Raw genomic sequence first — 23,275 nt, 5'->3', positions numbered from 1 at the left:
CATCCATACAGAAAGGAGGACCACCCAAAAAATGAAAAATTAAAAGGAAGTTAAAAGCTCAAATAAAAACAGGTTTTACTGAATAATTCATGTAAGTGCTTTAACAAAAAAATATGACCCTCACTTCTGCTTTAAAACCTTCTAAAACACATAAGCAGTAATAATTATTTCTGAAATATTTCCTTCAAATGTACATACCTTGATCCATATAACAGTATATAGTTAACATATAAAAGAAACATAAGAAATGTAAAAAAAACTATTTATATAAAATACATATTAAATTACTGGTTAAACATTTGAAATAACTGAATGCTTTTTAAAAAAATATGTCCCTTATACCAGGGCTGCGTTTATTTGGTTAAAAACGCAGTAAAAACAGCAATATTGTAAATCAGTATTACAATTTAAAATAACTTCTGTATTTTATTTTCAAATAGAATTTATTCATGTGTCCGTATAATATATATATATATATCTATATATATATATATATATATATATATATATATATATATATATATATATATATATATATATATCTGTATATATACACACACACCAATACAGAGCTGTGATAAACTCAGCAAATGTCATGTTCTACTCTTACTGTGATCTGTCCATAAAAGAACGTGGCTTGTTTCTTTTTAGTAGCAGCAGAGTAAGGAAGTCTGTTCCGCTCACGCTGTTTGGAGGGAACCTGCAGGTGGTCCACCGTCCTAGAACCCTGTTCGCCACATTTACGACAAACAGGACGAGAAGGAAGGACATTATTCAGCTGCTCCTTAAAGCTGCTGGGTAACTGAGAGCTAAGAGTGAAGACAGAAGGGTATGCCGATTCCCCGTCATTTCTGGAGAGTGCTGTTGAGCTATGGGTCGTTCCGTTAGTAGGGTCGGTTTCCCTTCCACCTCCAGCTGTAGACCTCTCAGCTCCTCTTCCTTGTCCCACAACGCTCCCCAACCTGGCCTGGATCTTCCATCTTAAACTCTGCAAGGCAACTTGGAAACGCTTGCTGAGGAGCGCATACAACAATGGATTGATATCAGAACTGAACAGCACCAGCCAATAGGACAAAGTGACTGCTGATGGGGGAACAAGGCTGCTTGGGCGAGATAGAGCAGTTTCGGTGGCCTGCACCAAAGCTACACTGATATAGGGCATCCAGCACAAGAAAAAAGCAGCGATGACCAAAAACAATCTCACGACTCCATGATGCTGAGTTTGGTTGGGATTCTGCGGGCTGCTGCTATGGATTTGAGCCAAAAATGAGTGCAGACGTCCACCAGCCGACTTAGAAGACATCTCAGATGGTGCATCTGGAAAGATTTCACCAGCAACATCCAACCGATCCATCACAAAGTTCCCACTCACATGGTACACCAGCTTAGATGGTGCGAAGGAGTCCATGAATGAGTGCTGGAGATTCAAAACAGATGGGGTCCTGTTACGTTGGAGATGTTCTTCCAGACTGTGAATCCTCCTAGCGTGGTACCGTGCCACACGAACAATCTTCACGTAGCAGAATAGAATGACTATAGCTGGTAGAACAAATGTTAATGAGGCCATTACGACGGTGTAGCTCGGGCTGTTTGCCCAGTTCACTGCACAGCTGTACATGGGAGTCACAAAACTAATGTTGCTCCAGCCCAAGAGAGGAGGACAGCTGGTCACCATAGCTTGCAGCCAGATCCAAAGCACTGCCAAGCCTGTTCTCCATATTGTGCAGCGGGAATCATACCGCAGACAGTCCACGATGGAGAAATAACGGTCCAGGGCTATAGCAGCAAGTGTTAAGACCGATGCTGTGCAGTAGACTGAAGATGTGTAGCCCACATACAGACATAGATCCTGAAAGAGCAAGAGAGCGTACAAAATGATCAAAAACACTAATAAAGCATGTAATTTTGGGACTTAAAGTGCTCCTTTTATGGATTTTTTTAATTAGGCAGTTTGTAACACAGCTCTCACTGATTGTCCACCGTGTATAAAGTCATTGTCTCTCTCAAAAGAATCGACTCTGAATCATTCAAACAAGTCATTATTAAAACAAACCCCAAGCTGTTACATGTTGACGTCAACATGAAACATTAGCATATTGTCCGCCCACTTGTTGGTCTTTTCGCATTGGTCTGAATGAAAATGCAAATTCATTCTTTGCCAGTAGGTGAGACTTTTGGAGTGTTAAAAATAGAGGTGTATATATATATATATATATATATATGCATTAGATATATGAGAGTGGATGCATTCACCTGTTGTTCAGGGCTTTCATTTACCTTTCATTACTCAAGGTGAAGCATGTAGGCAGGACAGCTGGTTTGGTTGAGCAATTGCAAATGGGAGTAAACTTTGACAGTGATTCCCTTTGCTATTCAGTTAGGTCATGCTAGGACTTGGAAAATTACACACTTCTACTATAAGGTTTTACTCTTTAATGGTTAAAAGAAATGAAATTTTCAATAATACTGTCAATTTAACTTTGCAACAGCAAAACTGAACTAAAACAACACTGACACTATTGCTTCCTGTAGACCAGATCATGGCTGAATAGAACTTTCAGAACTGATTCATTTTACAGCATTAACAATGTGATTTTCCTGTTTATTCTGTGATTCTGCTTTGAAACCTTCCATACTGTATTAAAAGCTATGTAAATTAAATGTGAAATGTAAAAAGTTTCCTACTTACATTGCAGTTGACCCATCCGTTGTTCATAATGGAAATGGCCACAAATGGCATTACTCCTATTCCCACTAAGAAATCACTAATGGCCAGATTGATGATGAGGACGGAGGTCACAGTGTGGAAGGATTTGGTCGCTGCAACAATCACAATAACCAGAATGTTTCCTGAAAAGAGAACAAAAACACAGTAAAATGATAAGTATATTTTTATGTGCAAATAAATATTTTATAGATTATGTGGTTATAATTATTTTTAGACTGAGTAAAGTGTTCTGAAATGTATAGCAAAATTTAATTTCTTATTTCCAAGACATGATTTTAACAATTTTTTTGTACTGTTTTAACACTTTATATTTTAAATATCTAAATGAAATTATATATACATATACACATATACATACATACATACACACACACACATTTATATATACATATATATATTTTTTGTTCCTCAAATTATTTCTTGTAGGTTTAAAAAAACGAAATTACTGGGAATACAAATTACGAAAATACTTAATAAATTATTTCAAAAACATTGACATTTTCATTATTTTAACTATTAATTAAAACAATAATGCCAACATGTATTTTTTTTTTACATGTTGCAACTAACAGAAATGAAGAACTCATCTGAACTTACTTATACCCCATTAATTCCTCAGATATTGTTAGAAACCCTCTCATGTTCCCAAGACGACTCTAAGATTCAGACATTAATGAGAGGTGTTGTCGAGTACTGCTCACCCGTCACTGCGCCCAGACTCATCAGCACCATCAGAGTCTCCAGCACCAGACGTGCCCGAGGCCACAAAACCGTGGAGTTCCTCAGCGCCGTCCGCATCTCAAACTCAGCCTCATCGGAATCAAACCACTCCTGAGCAGAGGACTCCATTTAAAAACATTCAATCTGATATGGAAACTCTCTGAAGAGGTATCCCGACTTCGTACGCGTTACAAGCCACCAGGCCATTTACAGCTTTAAATAAGCATCCAGCATGATGCAAAATCAGAGAAACTAAATCAAAACAACTGATCTGTACTCAAAGACAGTTGTTTTGAGTTCTAGCTGCTCTCTGGTTCTTCATCTGCCCGTGTGAGCACCTGACAGTGCACTTTAGTATCTCCAGGGTCACTCCATCAACCCAGCGGTTTATATGCAGCGATGACAACATGGAAAATCAAACGCTTGACTTGCGAATTACACAGCAAGAGAAAACAGATCAGTTTGATATCTGGGTTATTTGAATAATCTATTTACACAGAAGGTTAGTTTCACAAGGGTTTACAGTAGTAACGGACGTAAATGTCACCATTGCATTGCATTTTTCCATAATAAATTTGTAGAAACGAATACGATGTAAATACGAATTAAATATTAACAAGAAACTCATTCTGAGACAGAAATGCTTTTGAAACAGTTTATTTAACCCAAATTCAAAACGATATTAAAATATTTCATTTAAAACATGAGATTATAATATCATCAGACATCACTATTAAATGTAATACGGAATAAAAAAAATAAAATGACTCGAAGGAGAGAAAAGGAACATCAGATGGTAGTGTGGATAGATTTCACTTTTAAACACGAATCCTGTGGTTTTTCATCTTTTTATTCAAATTTGGGGACTCTTGTCAAGCAAGACTCCCTAAATTTGGCTTACTTGATTTACATGAACTTATCCTTGGTAAAAAAAAGGCGTATAAAGCGTATCTGCCAAATACTGACAAATATTTTCTGCTAAAACACAGAAATCTGTTCTGCAGTTTTTTACGACCCAGTGTTGCGTCCTAAATGCTGGCGTGTATATTCCCACACCAGCAGGGCGGCGCTGACGTGAACGTTGAGGGAGCGGGTGACACCGTGCTGAGGAATCTCCACACACACGTCCACCAGCTGCAGCAGGTTTGCAGGAATGCCTTCTCGTTCATTACTGTTCAGAGACAATCAGACACCAGAGTCATGCACAATTTGATTTTTCTACCAAAAGAATACAGCAGTAACACTTGACCATGTTTAAAGGCCACATGAATTGACTAGATGTGCAATTTTGGATTCTGTTTCAGCAGGAATTTGGAAAACATAACACACACATTTCAAAATGTACAGTCTTTCTCTTCTAGGAATATTAACTGTTGACTCATCTGGTCCACAGAATTGTGTGTGTATGTATTATATATATATATATATATATATATATATATATATATATATATATATATATATATATATATATATATATATATATATATATATATATATATACATATATATATACATATATATATACATATATATATACATATACACACACACACACAAAATTTTAGAATTATCAAAAAAATACATCCAAATATATTTTTAATTATTTAATTATTATTAATAATAAATTATAAAATATTCCATATACAATTAATAACATTTATGACATTTTTCTATTTTAAACAGTCTTTACAATTGACTCAAAATAATAATAATAATAATATAATAATAATAACTTAAAATAATAAATAATAAGTTGACAAACTCTCATCTTAGAAGACTTATCTTAAATATATTCACTAAAGATTCAGAGTCAGCAATGCTGTTTACAGACTGAACTAATAAACCAAGCTTTTAAATAATAAGTCAGATCTAAACTGCTGCTCAATAGCTTTGAATCAGTGGGATAATCAGGCATAATAACGCAGTGATTTACACACCTGCTGCGTGCAAAACATCAGGTGGCGTTACTGCCTCTAAGACAAAATGACTCAGCGAGAGTAATCATGGAAAACACACACACACACACCCCTTAATTGTGATTAATATATTGAATCAGTGCTGTTTCATAAACTGTATGACAAGTTGATTATAAACATAGACAACATAACAGCTCTCCTTGAGAAATATAAAGTAAAAAGCCCTTTGGGATTAAAATTTTAGAACTTTGTAAAAAAGACACCACTTCAAAGCAGCTTGGCATTAAATATTCAAGTGTTCACTGCATCAACGGTGAGATTCTGCTCCTTTATTGCTCGGTTTTGACAATCACCGTGTCAAAGCATCACTGATCTTGATGGCTGATGCTTGTTATATCGTGCAAAACACAATTTAAATAAAACAAAACAGCGAAGCTGCTACGTCGCTGCATCTCAGACTGAACGGCGGTTGATGACTGTTGTAGGTGTAAACTGCGCATTTATGCCGGGTGCTTTTGCTGATGAACGCTCGGCATGTCAGGACACGCACGTCTCTTTCTCCAGCAGCATTCTGAGGTGAGGAAATCTCACAGGGAGAGACACATCAATTAAACTCATCTCATTAAACCGCACCGTCAGCCTACACTGAATGGCTTCTATTTTCACATCCCTTCACAACGACTATCCTGCCCTTGAAAACAAGTCCTCAAATCAATGGCCACTTGTTTGTGTGCTGCATTCATATATAACGACCGCGAAAAGTAGAAGAGCAATTAAAGTCAGTGAATTATTTCAAAATGCATTAATATTAAACAATATTCATTAAAACATGTTTAACATCAAGCATTTTAAACAAGCTTTTTAAAATATTTCTTTGCATAATTTCAGATTTTTTTTGAGTCACTCATCCTGAAAAAAAAAAAAAAAAAAAAAAAAAAAAAAAAGTATAAAAAATGTATTTTGTCAAGATTTACTGTACACTGCTAAAAATGATACTAGTAAATCATGTCAAAATATATTTTGTTCCATTGCTTTAACTTAAAATAACATAACTTTTTTTTTTTGCTTAATTGCACAGCCTAATTAATTCTACTTAAAAACTGATTTTCTTCAGTGTACTCTGCTAGGACATGTCCTAATATGACCGAAAGGCATATAGACAGAATCTATAGAGAAATCTGGAGGTGTTGGTTTACCCTAGCAGTAGGAGGCTTCTCTCGGGAAACATGTAATCTTGTAAACTCTGGCTGTTGGACGTTTGCTCCACGCCTATTACCCAGTATCCCTCTCTCTTCTTCAGCTGCAGGAAATCTGACAACTCAGCCGGCTTCACCTGGAAATTGAAGGCACATGACATGAAATTTCTGATCGGCTTCATTAATCTCGACAGATTCAATCTATGTAATGCTAACGTTCCACATCCTGCTCCCCGAAACCGGGCTGGAGCTTTTGACGGTTTTGTATAGTGTACGTATTTGGCTGATGTAATGCATGATTACGATGAATTACATCTCTAGGCTTGATTCAGCCCACACTCAAGAGGAAATATGAGAAAACGAGCACGTCTTTAAAGATGCAGTGTGTAATGTCTGCACGACCAGTGGCACCAAATGGAACTGCAATCTGTTTGTTAAAGGAACATGAATTTATGAAGTCAGTTTGTGGGTATAAAGGAAGTTTCTATTATTTTTGAAATTCTAATTGGCGTCAGATCCGATTTTAAGCAACTGATATATTTGCTTGGTTAATAAATGGAATAGGACTGACCATACAAATATAAAACACACTCACACACACACAAACCTCTAGCATCGGCAGCCACAACTCTGAAGACACACTAAGGGCCTGGAACTGTTTGTCACTGACGTGTCGCAGACTGTCCAGAACCAGAGCTTTGGCCCCAAAGATCTCACACGTTCTGCACAGACCTTGAACGGACACACAAATACTTGCACTTTAGTCCTCTGATGGTCTTAACAGGGACATATTAAATCCATTTAAAAACGATTGCTTTAAAATGATAAAACGTGACAGCTAAGACAGAAGATTTCAATTTCAAACAAATGCTGTTCTTTTCAACTTTCCATTTGGCAAAGACGCATGGTTTCCACCAAAAAAATTAAGCAGAAAAAGTGTTTTAAATTTTTATAAAGAAATGTTTCCTGAGCAGCAAACTGGCATATCAGGAGGATTTCGTGACACAGAGGATGAAGAAAAAGCTACTGAAATTCAAATCACAGGAATAAGTTTATATATTAAAATAAAAAAGTTATTTTAAATTACAGTAGTTTTTCACAATAATACAGTTTATATATATATATAGCCTTGGTGAGCATAAAAGACTATTTTTAAAAAAAGATGCTATATTAAAAAAATAAAAAAAGAGTGTTGACTGTTTTAATATTGAAGCCATGAGTGATTTCTTCTAGCAGTTTTATTAAACCCAACTAAGCGAATCAATATTTATTCATGAAATGTAACTGAGATAAAACTGTGTGAAATGAAAACCACCTTTCTATTAAACCAACAATAAGCGGCTTGTGCTGAATGTTCGAATGAATGAGATGAATGACTCTTTTATAATGAGCTTGTGTTAAAACTGATTTGTTTGGTGACTGTTAAATAAAAAAAATAAGTAAAGTAAAACTTAATGTAAACAGAGTGAGACACTGCAATATCCATGACAGGAAGAAGAATGAAGTCCATCACAGGATGTGTTAGTAATAAAAATAATAAATGTGCATTTAATTGTCATTACATTTCTATGGCATTCAGTAACAGCGATTCATTACCACAATTCCTTTTTGTTTAAGATTTAGCAATCATAAACAGCTTTATTGATAACTCCCTTGTACTATTATAACCTAACCTACACATAACACACTCATACGCTTGTATTATTCAAATCTGCTAAAGAACTGTTAGGCTGCATTAATGATCGTATCCAGATCAGATGGTGGATCAGCACCAAGGGTTGACGTTCATCTGAGACCAGAACACCTAGCTGGGCCCGTGGACAGATCACCGGAAAAAGATACACGCACACACACACACTCACTATAAGTCCTTTACACAATCTGACATAGCTATGTTTAAAATTTAACTGGAAATTAAGTGCTGGGAGAACTGGCCAAAACCTGGTTTCTCACAAGTTTTTTTCTCCATTCTGTATGCATGGGGTTTTGGTTCCTTGCCTCTGGCTTGCTTAGTTAGGGCACTTAATTTTTATTGATTATTGTCGACATCCCTATCATTTTATTCTCCTATTTGATACTGTTCAGTGCTGTGATACAATCTGTACGCTATATAAATAAAAGTGATTGATTGATTGACTACTGTAATTAATTTATTTTATTGGTCTTACCACCCAGATTAGTGGGCTTGTCGATGAGAGATGCGACCACCATTAGGTTGCTGGTGAGTTTGCCCAGGCGTGCTGCTCTCTGCTGGGCCATGAGCTCAGGCTCCTGCTCCTGGACACTCAGCTTCCATGGAGTGATTTTCTTCTGAACTTCTGCCCAGCGCTCTTCCTGCTCCAAATCACCTGTCAGACATAAAACATTTGTATTTGCTTAACATTCATGCATAACTCTGACAAGACAGACAGAGAAGACGTTCTTCTTCAGCACCATCTCACTAACGACTATGGAAACAAGAACAACTACAGACTTTTAGTTTCTCGCTGCTTTTTTTTTTAAATGTGGTGTGGTTCTGCTGCCCTCATGTGGTGATTACCTTTGTCCTGCTGGATCCAGTCACCAGGCTGGAGTTCACAGAGATCCGTCACAGGGTTTTTCAACGGCAAGGCGGCACACATCGGGAAGTCAACAAAACTCTCGAATTTCCACAGTGGAAGCCACTCATCTTCTGCCAGTTCAGAGAGGCGAGGAAAGATCTGGAATATTGTCTGGTGAAGCAGAGAATGTGAATTTAACAGCACAGATTGGATCAGATTATATGCTGAAGATAAAAGAAAGAGAGTCAGAGAGAGAGTCAGAGAGAGAGAGAGAGAGAGAGAGAGAGAGAGAGAGAGAAAGAGAAAGAGAGAGAGAGAGAGAGAGAGAGAGAGAGAGAGAGAGAGAGAGAGAGAGAGAGAGAGAGCGCTCACCTCAACACTATAGTCCGTGATTGGGTTGAAAGCATTGAAAAAGAAATGGTCCTGGATTCTAGACCAATTTTTCATTGCATTTCTGTCAGAAAAAAAAAAACACTTAAAAATGCCTGATATCTCCAAGTTTCTCATAAGAAATGAAACATCAGGGTTCACACAAGCAAAAAAAAAATTTTTACTGAGTACCATATCATACCTTTTATGTCCTATATACTAGTGCTGTATAACATAATATGGAGCTCATAGTTGAAAAGGAAAAAAACATCAATTTTATTCAGAGACACAAAATGAGGAGAAATATGTAATCTGGTGCAGTTGTTGACATCTACAAAATGGAATTTTGTAAATCGATGAGATTAAAGAGCATGGCAGACAAATGTCATAAATGCAAATGAGAATCAGTTGTCATAATTTGCTATTCTGAGCACAGCCATTATCATAGCTTGTAAGGGAAACAAAAAAAAACCTTTCAATATGCCCATCTCCCAATAATGTCTTATTATTATGGTTTTAATGTATTATTAATAAAAACTAATGGTTATTAAGTTATTAGGATTTTTGAGAACTGGGGGTCCCAATGACTAAATGCGGCCTGAGAGGTTTTTTAGCCACTAAAGATAAGAGGCTCAGGATTAAAGAGAATGATATAGTGAAGTGTTTTTAACTTTCCTACCATAAGTGGAAAAGTACAGCTGTTGAGAAACAGTAACCTTGGAGATTGGGGAGAAATACAAGGCGGAGGAGCCCCCTCCCTTCTTTGTCACTCTGTAGTGACTTGTGTTTCTATATGTCTGTCTGACCTTCTTGCAAGAACAAATACTTTTAAAGCCAATGGAGTGATATTGTCTATTACATGGTGAGAGTCGCTTTAAATTGCCACAACACAAAGAAAAGTAGATAAAAATTCAATCAGAAAGCAGAAAGCATGACTATAATAGCTCGGACTGCAAGTGATCTCGACTGCTCTCCACCAAGAAACCCAAGAGCACCACTGGCAGTAGTATGGACACAAGAAACCCGAGATAATTCCTCAAACTCCCAACAGGCGTTTCGGGGCCTGTCAATAATGTTTTTTAGACCATGGACTTTGGATGATATAAAGGAATTTATGGCCCATTTGCCAAGCACTGATGAAGCAGGTGACAGATTTTCTGCTGATTTGGTCATGTTCTGCAAGGAGTTCAGCCCCGCCATGTACGAACTGAGAGGGCTGCTGACAGTGAAACTGGGGGCTTCGAGGTGGCAAAGAGCGAGTGGAAAACTGCAAAGGAATGACTGCCAGAGAGAAAACAATGACTGGGAAAACAGGGCTAATGCGGAGTACCGCACAGCAGAAGCTATTAAAATAACATTCCCAGTGCGTGTGGACACAGAAAAGATTGCCAGCTGCTGCCAGAACAGAGAAGAGTCCGTTAAAGATTATTACCATCGATTTCACAAGATATTCAGCAAACACGGCATCTTAACAGAGCCCAACGACAGAGGAAATCAACCCGGCATCTGGGGGAGTCATTTGCAGATGTGGTTCCTGAAGGGACTGAGACCAGAAATTGTGCAAGCAGCGAAATCAAGACGCATTTTAAATGGAAGAATGGACGATTATCCGCTATTTTAGAACATTTAGAAGAACAAGAAGCAGCAAAGAAGAAAAGTACTTAAGTCAAGACGGACAGAGAATTAGTGCGGACCTTAAGGCAAGCCGTATCAAGGCCTGTGCCCCGACCTCAGCAGATGTGGGAGGGAAGAGGAAGAGGATGGGCTGAAGGAACTTCTGCTGGGTCTGTGGAGCTGATGATCACATTCATGAGAAAGATGGTCATTGGGCCTGGGAATGTCCTGAACACTAGCAAAATCAGGAAACAGACTGAAGCGAGAAAGACGGAGAGCAGGAAGGAGGGGTCCCGGGCGATCAGCCAACAGCTACAACGCAGGGAAGTGAAGATTTTATTTTAACCACACATAAACTGACGTACATACAAAATATACACACATGTACAAAGGCTTGCATTTCTTTGTGCCTTTCTGATAAACGTTAAATGATATAAAGGATTTTTTAAACGTGCCTAAATTACCCCATGCTGGTGGAGGGGGTAATAGTTCAGTTTATATTATATTCTGGGGAGACAAGGTCTTCTTTACGACCATGCGACTTGCCGTGTCTACCGCCATTAAGTAACAAAACAGACAAATCCATCTCTGCATCGGGGCGTAACATTTTTAAAAGATTTACAGTGCTCTTAAATTGTGAAACAGAGGAGGGCCGGCTTCTGAAACATACTCATTTATTCCACAGCATGCCCTGTACCCCTTATGGGTCGAGATGCGTGTAAACTAAATTTCACACTCGTTGAAAGACTGTGCGGTCTGCAAGCAGAGCCTTATATGAATATAAATGTGATGTTACAACTTAAATTTGCTTTATTGTTGTTATAGAAAATATACATTTAACCTTGGTAAATAAGTTTTCCACATTGTAATCAACGTAATAGTCAGTTACCGTATCAATTAATGACTAAAAATGAGGAATGGTGGAAGGAAAAAAATCATTTTATATGTTTATGGAACAGCCTGCTTTATTAAGAACAACTGTGAAGTCCAAATAGGAAATGGTTCGGGGCCTAAAAAATAAGGGGTTAATGCAGGGCTAAACCAGGCTTGGAAAAATCAACTAGGAGACCCAAAGTCACCTGTCCATGTTGTCAAATATTAGGGCTCGAGCTTTAGAGGTATGATATAGTAGAATGTGTTTTTGACTTTCTTACAGCGTGTGGAAAAGTACAGCTGTTAAGAGAGTATGGACACCTCCCTTTTCTGTCCCACTCTGCAGCAACTTGTTTCTGTATGACTTTCTGAACTTATTTGCAAAGAATAAAACTTGGCAAAAGACAATTGAGTGGATTTGTCTCTTATGCGGGTGAGATTCATTTTTGTTTCGTTTTTTCAGCATGTTGAGAATTTTGAGGCCTGAAACAGCATGCTGCATCTTGGGATTAAACAGAAAATCTTTTCATACCCGGTATTCTGCAGGGCTTCAGCTTGCTGTAAACAGGCATGGACCACTGTTGTCAGTCCACCCTGGTTTTCCTCTGAGAGAACACGGGCGTCCTCCAGCTCCCAAACCCTCTTAAGGGCGAGCAGGGCGTACAGACGGATGCTGAAATTATGACTGAAACACCACTGCAGGCTCACCTCCACCGCTCTTTTCCACTGAACCTCCTGAGAAAAACACCAGCCAATCAGTTAATGCATAAAACGTTTGTATTGTTCTCACGGAAAGAAATATTATCACCTTATCTTGCAGTACTGGGAGAAGGACGTTCAGGTGCACGAGGACAGAGAGGAAGGTGCAAATGCTCGTTTTTGTCTTCTCATGATCCTGAAAAAACAAAGAACTGTATGCTTTACAAGAAACGTAAATGCGTAATATTTCAGATGTTGAAATGCTTTCTCTCGTCCTAGTTTTAAATAGTTATTTATACTCCGTTTGATTAATAAGAGAGGTTTTGTTCCATATACACAGCATCTTTTTTTTTAGGGTAGGCTTGGTGCTGACTCACCACACTGAAGCAGTTCCACAGGTTCTGGATGTGAGAGGGGTTCTGGTGGAGGACCAGGATCAGGGTCCACTCGATCAGATACTTGACAGATGCTTGGTTGCTGCAGAACCCAGCCTCACACACGTGACTCAAAACACTCTCTGACACAAACTCCTGTGACAGATAACATCAAAAGATAACACAGATAACATCGCTGGTCTAGAAATCGTGTGCATAGATAAGCATGCATTTACTACAAATACAGAGACATAATGTAGCACAATTGTTTCTATTTAAATAGAAAATTTTACATTTAATCTTTAATTAACCTTTTATTTATTTTTGCATTATTTAACATATATTCATTGTTGGTTCATCATGTTAGTTTACAGTGCATTAAATTAAATGTTAAAAAAAAAAATCCCATTAAGTAATGCATTAGTAACCTTAAGTATTATTATTAGCTTAGTGATGGCCTTTTACAGATACAACAGATTTAAATCACCGATATTATGTATTATCGAATTAATATAGAGGTAAAAAAAAATCATATTGGATTAATGTTTATTTAATATATATATATATATATATATATATATATATATATATATATATATATATATATATATATATATATATATTTTTTTTTTTTTTTTTTTTTTTTTTTAAATAAATATTATTTGCCTTTCATTTCACTTCTTGAAATCAGTAATATTCAGTAGAAACAAGTTAACATCTTCCTCTTTGTTGGGATGTAATCACATAGCGTTTATTCAAAAGCATAATTCAGAAGCAACACAGTCACCCGACAAGACCAGAATTTGAACTGACCAAAAATTTTAAATTAGAGCATCTCTAGTACAAAGCGGATTAATATGCGTGCGTGTGTTGGTGCAGATATCTAACCGGTCTGAGTTTATGCAGGAGCAGCAGCAGCGTCTGCCACACGCGGTTCTTCACTCTGTGCTGGATGGAGTTGCTATAGTAACGCACTTTGGATTTGGAAATCTCGGCATCCTGAGGGAAGGAAAAGAGACAAAGGAACTTTAATCAAAAACACATGCAAAAACCATGAGATGGGACATTCAAAACAAAAAAAAAAAAAAAAAAAAATCAAACATTGTTTTCAGGAAGCGCTTTCGTTAAGAATTAAACACCCGATTTCCAGTAAGAGCTGTGGTTAAGAATTGAAGGCAAACCTTCTTCAGCAGTCGTCGCACGAGCTCTTCCATCAGACGTTGGTGAAGCTGATTGGATGGATTCAAGCGGCAGAGGAAAGCCAGAGCACACACTCGAGGAAACTGATCATCCCTGTTATCACTAGATTTAAAATAATAAGAGTGTTTGAACTGATGCAAGTAGTTTTGCAGCACGAAAATAGTCAAGTCTACATTGCATAGTTGATAACTATGTCTCAATCTACCTAAAAAAATTAAAATAAACATGCACACAAACTATGATCTAAACACATTTTTCAAGACATTTTTTGCGACTGGAAGGATCTCACTGCACAGCATCTGAAATGCTATTGAAATGCTTGAGCAAAGTCTCGTCAAAGTGCTTTGTTATAATTAACTCCAAGAACTGCATTCCCAAACAGCAGATTCCCGAAAATAAGACAGCGGAGCATTTTAACGGTGAGTTCTGATACACAAATTATTTATATGCCTTCTCCTATTGCAGCAAATGTAGTCTTCTTCGTGATATTTAGTGCACATTAACCAGGAAGTGACTATTTCGTTTTCTTGAACTCCTTGGATAAAACCGGTGCGTTGTTCGCAAATATACCCGTTTCTTCAGCAACAATATTTTCATCAAGAATATTTAATGATTTTCCCCCCTGCTAGTTTGCATTCTATTAGGCACAATGCAAACAGTTGTGGTTTACCTGTTGACAGCTGTGTTTGCTGCGCAACTATCACCAAGCTGCTCAACATAGCTTTGAACCTCCTGAACAAGCCTGAAAGCAAAAGAGAGAAAAGCAGTATTTGAGTGTGTTTTTTTTATTATTATTTCTTAAACTTTTTTGTATAGAAATATAATCTTATATAATAATAATAATAATAATATATATAAAATATATAATAATAATAATATATATATATATATATATATATATATATATATATATATATATATATATATATATATATATATATATATATATATATATATATATATATAATGACGTATTAAGAAAATAAATATTAAGTACCTAAATACACAAATGCATTACTTTACTAGTTTGTATGTTCTGCTAGTTTTTGGGGGATTTTTTTCGGTCACCTTTGGTCTCTTCTGAACACTGGGCCGTACACACAAGCCTCGGTCAGGATGTCGAGGTAAAAGAGAGCCGCACTGAACACAGCGTCTGACTGGACACCCTCTGCTGTCCCAGAGGGAAGCCAAGTCTCACAGCAATGCTGGATCAGAACATTAAACACTCCTGATCGGATCTGAGCCAACTCCATAATCTTACTAACAATCTGCCAAAAAAACAGCAACCTTTTAACATATACACTTAGCTATTTAGCTTTTTTTAAATCAAACATTGCGCAACTGGTCATTGAGGCGTTTCCCTGACCTGTTGTATGCAGGCTGTGATTCTGGGGTTCTGTTCCTCCGTGAGCTGCAGAAGCCTCTGGTGAAAAGCTAAGCGCACAAATCCCTGCAGCGTGGACCAGAAGTCATGAGGGTTTGTGCTCAGAGCCTGAACCACCTTCCATGATGCACATATGGCCTCAATGCAGAGAGATTCATCACACTGCACCACCTGGTGGAGAAAATAGGCCCGACAACATAAAACCAGTTCACGTCAAACAATGTCCATAAAACGGTGGTGAAATGCTGTCAAATAATTAAAATTAAAGTTTTTGTTTACATGTGTGTATTGTGTATATTTATTACGTATATATAAATGCACATTTTAAAAATTTATATATTTTTATATATTTATGTTATTAGATTTTATATAAATATATTTGAAATATAAAACAAATTTTTCTTAAATATATAAATGCATGTGCTTGTGTTTATATGTGCATAAGTATACACAGTATATATAAATTATACAAACAAAAACTTTTATTTTTGGATGAAATCAATCAAGATTAATCATTTGACAGCACTAAATTATATATTAATTTACCATAAAAAAAATACATTTGTTATAAATTTATAGTTAACTAATGATCATTTTTAAACCTAAAAATTCCCCAAAATTCCTTACTTTGTTACTTAATGTTAACATAATCAGTTGACTTCAAGCAAAATAACACATAGAAAAGGGTAGAAAAGGTATTGTTAGCTATTTATATCCAAAATGTTAATGCAATAAAGCTGATAAACTGAAGAGAAAACCGCGGCCCACCTGTGGTAAGACTGACGACATGAAGTCCAGCACGGGCAGAACAAGATGACCAGGCAGCAACGCCAGAGCATCTACAGCAGCCCTCAGGACCTCAGGAGCACGGAGCGTTCCAGCAGACTTCTCCAGGAAACACAGACACGTCCACTGATCTCGAATAAACTGGGCCACAATTCGTCCCCAGTTCTTCAGCATGAGACCATCCACTGAATCACTGAAATAAACACATAACTCAAATAAAAATGTGATAATGGTTCACAGATAAAATATTTTTAAACATACAGATATCCTACAGCAACCGAAGAGCCTGAACAAACCTGACTGTAACAGTTGTGGGCTTCAGTAAGGTACGGTTGAGATGCTGAGATGACGAAGGCGATGAAGGGTAGAAGTAGTCAGCGATCGAGTGAAGTGATCCCAGGGCCTCAGATGGGGAGTTCAGGATACCTCGGTTAGCCATGTCACACAACAGCGCAAGCGTAGCCATACTGACCGCTCTCCGAACCTGCCCCGACACAGATGCATCCTAGAAAAAAAAAAAAAAGAGTTTAGATCTCATTTCTCATCAGAAATTTCCATTCACTTACAAGATGTAATACAAATGTGCTTGAGAATAATCTACAGTAATCTTACGCCTCGCTGTTGTTTCGAAGGTTGTCATGCCGCTTTAAAAGTAACTTACAATACTGAAAAATATCTAAAAATCTGAAATACTTTTTATATTTGAAGTGGGGAGAAATAAAACATATACATTAATTAATTAATTTGCACTTAATTAAAAAATTGCACTTAAAAAGTACTTAAATCGCATCATACATTTATATATTAAATATTCAATTGCATAATGCATTTTAAAATGTAAGCTTGTTTTCATTATTTCAGTCTTCGGTGTCACGTGATTTTTCAGAAATCATTATAATATGCAGATTTGCGGATCAAGAAACATTTCTTAGTTTTTATTCATTCTAAAGCATGTATTTCAAATAGTAATATGTGCCCCTGGACCACAAGACAAGTCGTAATTATTCATAATTATTAGAATTAAGATTTATACATAATCTGAAAACAAGATTAAAAAAAGCTTTCCATTGATGTATAGTTTGTTAGGATAGGACAATATTTGTCTGAGATCCAACAAAAAAATTAAAAAATCTCAATATTAAGATTATTGCTTTCAAAGTTGTCCAAATGAAGTTCTTAATGCATATTACTAATAAAAAATAGTTTATATGTATTTACAAAATATCTTCAAAGAACATGAACTTTACTTAATATCCCAAAGTTTTTGCAAAAACAGAAAAAAAATATAATTTTGGCCTATATATTTGACCCAATGTATTTTTGCTACAAATATACCTGCGCTGCTTATGTTTTGTGGTCCAGGGTCACATATTATGTATTAAAATTGCCTTCAACATAACATTTGTTCAAAGCCTCCTTGTTTAAAAGTACTGATTTCTTTAAAAAATGTTGAACTGAAATCTTAAAATCTTACTGCTGAAAAGTAGTGCATGTGTGGTGACTGTAATTACGATGAACATATATATATACATATATATATATATATTTTTTTTTTTTCTATTCCGACGCTGGACGGTTGTAAAAAGTATTTCACTGCATGTCGTACCATGTATGTATGTGTATGTGACAAATAAAATTTGAATCTGAGTTTGAGTTTGAAGGATCAAGCCTATGCTGAGCGCTGTACCTCTTCAGAGGGCTCACTGAAGATCCTCAGGCAGTTTGTGATGAGTTTTGGGATGTAGTTTTTCTGCAAGTTAGATCCGTACCACGACACAGTGGAATAAGTGAGAACCAGCTCCCTCAGTACTGAGAGATAAAGATCAGACCTCTCCACATCACATAACTGGAGAAAAAAAGAGAGAGAAGAGTAATCCCTCAGAAATCCAGATGTTACCTGGTTTTACATTCAAGGTGGTTCAAGTTGGACCCATTATCTGACCTGACAGACCGTCTTGTCATCAAGTAAGTATCAGTAGACCAACTTGGATCAGCAATAATCCAGATCTCCCGGACCTAGTTTTTCCAGCAGGATTATTGTATGTGATGCATGAAAACACTCACCTCCCTCAGTTCCCCGCTCAACCTCCTCAGCAGAAACTCCTGCACCGATTCCACCACCGACAGCATGAGAGTCTTCAACGTGACGGCCACTACATCCTCTACAAACACACCAGATTCAAGGCTTCGGCATGTTTAAACGCTGCCTGTTTTTCTTATTCTCTCAAACACAACACACACCCTTCTCCTTCTCTGTATCCGAGCGTCTGCGATGCAGCTGCAGCAGACGCAGCAGTAACTGCAGGCTCCTGTCTGTCTTGCGCAGCGCCAGATAGACATTCGTGCTGAGTCTCCTTAAGACGTCCAGAAGGGGCTGGAGAAGCAGTTCTAGGCCCAATTCCTCGCTCCTGTTCCTCTGAAGGTCGGCTGTAAGCAGTACAGCTCGTGCCAGCAGCTCGGCCTCACCTGGATCAGGTAGACTTCCAGTCTGATCTGTCAGGAAAAAAAAATTAAATCATGTAAATAAAACTGTAAGATGTACATCAAGCTTGGTGGAAAATGTGTGGAGCCATGTTACATAAATAAGGTAGATGATGTTAAAGAGGAAATGTAGCATAAAGAAGCGTATCCTAATTTTCGATTGTTACCTGACAGTTATGTTGTTCCAGAATTAAAACAGTGAATGTTAATGCAGAAACGTATCCAATGTTGCTAAACAGTCGTTCTGTATTTCACCTGAGGTGGCTGGAACTGTGAGGAAGGTCCTCAGACGCTTCTGGACGTAGCTGAACACGGGAGCTTCATCTCCGTTTGAGGTTTCAGTGTGAAACTCCTCGCTGGATCCCGAATCGCCGTCGGTCAAACGAAAACAGCCTTCGTTAGCCTGGAGCCAATTACACAGCTGTGACGGGAGCAACGTTTAACATGTTGTGAATATTAGTTGTGTGGTCAGATACTTTGCACATTGAGCAGGATTGTGAATTCTGATTTAACTGATAGACCTCCAGTTTACCTCTTTCCAAAGTGCTGTGCCCCGGCATAAAGACTCGTCAGCTCGAAAATGTACGAGAAAACCAAATATGTCATCCAGAGACACTGCTGACTGCCAAAAACAAAACAAAAAAAACCAAACAAGAAATTCATTCTTTATGATCATTAAATTAATTTTGTGTGTATATGTATATTATATATAAAAAACATACCACAATCGTAATAAACAGAACTTAAACTTTAACATCTTTAATTCTACATGATTTTTTTTTTTTTTAAGAAATACACGTAGCACTGAAACACTTTAAATCTTATTTGTGATTGTGCATCAAAAATCTGACATTTGGGCCACATCAATAACAATATTTGAACCAAATAAAAATATTTCTCGGTATATATATATATATCTTTATAAGAATAGCTTCAGTACCACATCTGCCAGGCAGAGAGCAGCATGGAGCAGAAAACACTGTGAAGCTCCTCTCAGAAGAACCTGGTGAGTGATCATAGTGCAGCGCAGAACTTCTCTGAATACAAAAACACGAGCAGATTATCAGAATTACAAACACATTCATTATTGCACCAAATAACATGCGCGCTTTGCCCAAGTGAATTATTGTTACAGATGTCAGTTTGCGTCACATGATGCACTGAAGGACCACGCATCTTTGCTGGACACTTTTTGGCTGCATTAATTTCATTATTTGATCCAGCTAATATAAATGAATGACAAAATATTAATCCAATTAAACGTTTTATGTCATAAAATGTATGCTTTATAAAATGAGTAGCATCTCTTCTTTAATTCTCACCGATCAACTTCGGGATCATTTGATTCCAGCAGCTAGTACTTCGTACCTGAATGCAAGAAGTCCATCGGATCCTAGTAAAGGACAGGGGGTCAGACAGGACAGGGCCTGGGACAGAAAGAGCAGTGGGACTGCGCACCATGGACGTGAACCCAACCGCTGAACGAGCTGCAGCAACACTGAACCTGATCACAAGTGAAGTCTTCTGTGAAACTGCACATTTCAGACCACCCTAAAACATCCTTTAGTCTTGTTCATGTTTTATTGTACAGCCTAAAACCCAGAGATCAAAACATGTGGACAAACACAAACTGGTTCACCTCTGTTCCCTTCTGGCAAACTGTTGAAGAATTTCACCATAAACATTTGGAGTTTTACTCCAAGCTCTGGACACTCTCTGATGTTCTGCTGTGGTGCTCTGAGAAAACAGACATTTTAAGACTGAGGCTGTATTATGGCATATTCCTGGTATGAAAATGAACCCCTGGCAATAATCACCTGTGATAGAGAGAGCTCTCTGCAAGAACATCCATGAGAGGACCGACTACAAACTGACAACCAGAAGAACATTCACCATCAAAGTGCATTTGCAGACTATTACCTTCATAACGTGACACATTTCTGGTTTAAACAGAATTTTAGTTCCAGCATTTTATATGGTTTTGGGTGGTTGGGTACCTGTGAGAACGCCAAAGCAAACGCAGGACGATGCAGCGCTTCGAGTTCTAACAGGTGATTGACTCCTTCCTTCATAACCGCCTTGTTCTCACTGTGAAACATGCGCTGATACACACACAGCAGCCAGGACGGAGAAAACAGCCCACCTGATGACGGAGAGCGTCAAAGAGCAGTATCAAGCAGAGATACAAGACCAGCTAGCAATAAACTGATATTATGTTATGCGCTGCCACAAAATGAATGCGGATAACCTTGGATGTCGGTCGCTGTGGTCTCAACAAGCACGTCGATCCTGTTAAGTACAGGTCGAATCACGTGAATCTTAGAAAAAGGAAAAAGAAAAAACAATACAAGTCACACTAATGCGAAAGGCAGTTCACAAATATTTATTTGCACAATAATATGGCAACTATTCAGATTGTTGGTCAATCAGTATGCTTTTTGATTTTTTTGGCTATCCCAAAAAACTATTTAACCCCTGTAAAGCCTGACATGTAAATAAGAAAAAAATTATGTGTGTGTATATATATTTATAATTTTTTTATTGTTTCAATTCCAGAAAAAAAGGTTGTTGCTGAGTATCATATGGCTTTTATGGCTCACATAGAAGAATATGAATATCAATTTAAAATGAATATAAATTTTATTTAGAAGCCCAAATTGAGGAAATTTTACAATTTGGTGCAGGCACTCACATTTACAGACAATTAATAAAATGAAATTAAATCAATGAGATCTTTATAGCAGATAACTTTTCATTCCTCCACATAAATATCAGTTGTCAGTGCATAGTATGGTAGTTTGCAATTCTGAACATAACCAGAGGGGTTTTATGAATCTGAAACAAAATATATTTACCTGGTTTTCCTCTAGAGTCTCTAAAACTAGCGCATAATCTTCCCAGAATTCTCTCAGTAACTGTTTTTTTTCTGGAGTCCATCGGAACAGGATTTCATCTGCAGAGATCCAAGAGACGTTTACGATTTCCTACGCTGTTCACACACACATATCTTACACACTACGCGAGATACTGAATGTCGTCTCACCTGTGTCGGGTTCCTCGCTGGTGAACACATCTTCTTTCTTGATTTCCGCCAGGGCAACACACCTGGTGAGCAGATAAAGAGCCCGTTTGCGGGTCACGCTGTCCTTATGGGTCAATCCAGCCTGAATTGCCCTAAGAAACCTTTGAGATCTTCTAGGGTCCGGCCGGGTCTGAGATGTTTCCGATGAGTAGAGGTGGTCAGAGAGAGCAGTGAGACACAACAGAACCCGAGCTGATACGGATTCTGTCTGATCTCTCTGATGCCATGACAGCAGATCATCCCATATCTGATGTAGGACCTCCGATTCAGTGTCTTTATCGCAGGACTTGAGTATGGTGAACCAGATCCGGACTATGATTTTTGAGATGATGGAGTCAGAGAGATCTTTAGCACAGCAAAGAGTGCAAAACAAGGTCCTGGAGATGATGTCTCTGTCGTAAGAGATGCTGGATAACAGCACTGCAGTGACTTCAATGGCAACATCCATGTCAAACCTGCTGGCTTCATGGTTGCCATCATCTTTCGCCGTCAGCACAGGCAGAAGAACGCGACTTACCTTCTCAGGTACATCAGGGGTCTGACACGTACTGACGCACGCTGCAAAAAGTCCACAGACAGCGCTGAGCAGGTCTTTACCTCCATCATCTGCGCTGGAGATAGTTTGCAATAGTGGCATGCACTGATTCCATATCACCGACTGCACTTTACAATTAAAGCGCTCCTCTCGCGATTTGTTGGAAAGCTCTCGGATCAAAACAGTTAGAGCTTCAATCTTCTCTGCGTCTGGGCGTGCTGTGCTTGGCCAGCACAAAGTACTGAACAAGTCCTCGGGATCGGGATAGCGGGACAAAAGGGTGTTTATCAAAAAATTAGACATTTTCTCACTAGCCCTTTTAACGTTAAAACATCCACAGCTTTAAAATAGCTAAAATCTGAACTGATGTTTTCGCCTGTTACACACACGTGTGCGCGTCTACTTCCTGAAATATAACGTGACCGATTGACGCATGCGCCGAGAGACAAACGCTACCGCCAGCAGGGGGCGCGTGACGACTATTATGGGATGACCAGGACCGATTTTTTTTTCCAACACCGATTCTGCTTATAACCTCATATTAATACGACTCGTTGTTTACATATTTCGAGTGAAAACAAACAATCAAGTTGCAAACATACCGATTTATTATTGACAATGTATTGCGCTCTCCTCACTAACTCGCTTGTTCTCCCCCTTGATGGAAAAAGACTTAATGATTCGAATAATTGACTTGTGAGCAGTTTGAACTAATCGAAGGAATCGTTCGAATCAAAGAGTTCTTAAAGGGACAGCTCACCCCACAAATTAAAAT

General features: G+C 37.8%; 2 protein-coding genes across 4 annotated transcripts; both read right to left on the bottom strand.

Annotated features, from left to right (window-relative positions):
* Positions 1-583: 583 nt before the first annotated feature.
* Positions 584-3,947, bottom strand: LOC122356934 (beta-3 adrenergic receptor). Its single transcript, XM_043256050.1, has 3 exons — positions 3,430-3,947; positions 2,690-2,850; positions 584-1,849 (listed from the first exon to the last, which is right to left on the bottom strand). The coding sequence occupies exons 1-3, from the start codon at positions 3,575-3,577 to the stop codon at positions 584-586; spliced, it is 1,575 nt and encodes a 524-aa protein (XP_043111985.1). The 5' UTR covers positions 3,578-3,947.
* A 157-nt stretch (positions 3,948-4,104) lies between these two features.
* Positions 4,105-22,912, bottom strand: tarbp1 (TAR (HIV-1) RNA binding protein 1). Of its 3 annotated transcripts, XM_043256048.1 has the most exons (29): positions 21,927-22,912; positions 21,739-21,836; positions 21,132-21,201; positions 20,881-21,026; positions 20,701-20,753; positions 20,523-20,620; positions 20,252-20,387; positions 19,824-19,920; positions 19,416-19,505; positions 19,139-19,304; positions 18,644-18,895; positions 18,467-18,564; positions 18,090-18,248; positions 16,699-16,907; positions 16,385-16,595; positions 15,599-15,787; positions 15,301-15,500; positions 14,903-14,974; positions 14,214-14,334; positions 13,921-14,031; positions 13,036-13,188; positions 12,768-12,854; positions 12,492-12,694; positions 9,476-9,557; positions 9,103-9,274; positions 8,732-8,911; positions 7,171-7,295; positions 6,564-6,700; positions 4,105-4,619 (listed from the first exon to the last, which is right to left on the bottom strand). In XM_043256048.1, exons 1-29 carry the CDS (start codon positions 22,801-22,803, stop codon positions 4,457-4,459), a joined length of 4,755 nt encoding a protein of 1,584 aa, XP_043111983.1. In that variant the 5' UTR covers positions 22,804-22,912; the 3' UTR covers positions 4,105-4,456. The 3 variants fall into 3 exon arrangements, 2 of the variants coding, with proteins under 2 accessions (XP_043111983.1, XP_043111984.1); XR_006252400.1 differs by lacking the exon at positions 7,171-7,295 and having other exon boundaries at positions 4,482-4,619; XM_043256049.1 differs by lacking the exons at positions 4,105-4,619; positions 6,564-6,700; positions 7,171-7,295; ... (1 more) ...; positions 9,103-9,274; positions 9,476-9,557 and adding an exon at positions 10,905-11,398.
* Positions 22,913-23,275: the final 363 nt, after the last annotated feature.

Source organism: Puntigrus tetrazona, chromosome 13 (assembly GCF_018831695.1).
Source record: "Puntigrus tetrazona isolate hp1 chromosome 13, ASM1883169v1, whole genome shotgun sequence".
Lineage (NCBI taxonomy): Eukaryota > Metazoa > Chordata > Actinopteri > Cypriniformes > Cyprinidae > Puntigrus > Puntigrus tetrazona.
The sequence above is the reverse complement of the archived record's forward strand: the minus strand, read 5'-3'. Positions and strand labels throughout refer to the sequence as shown.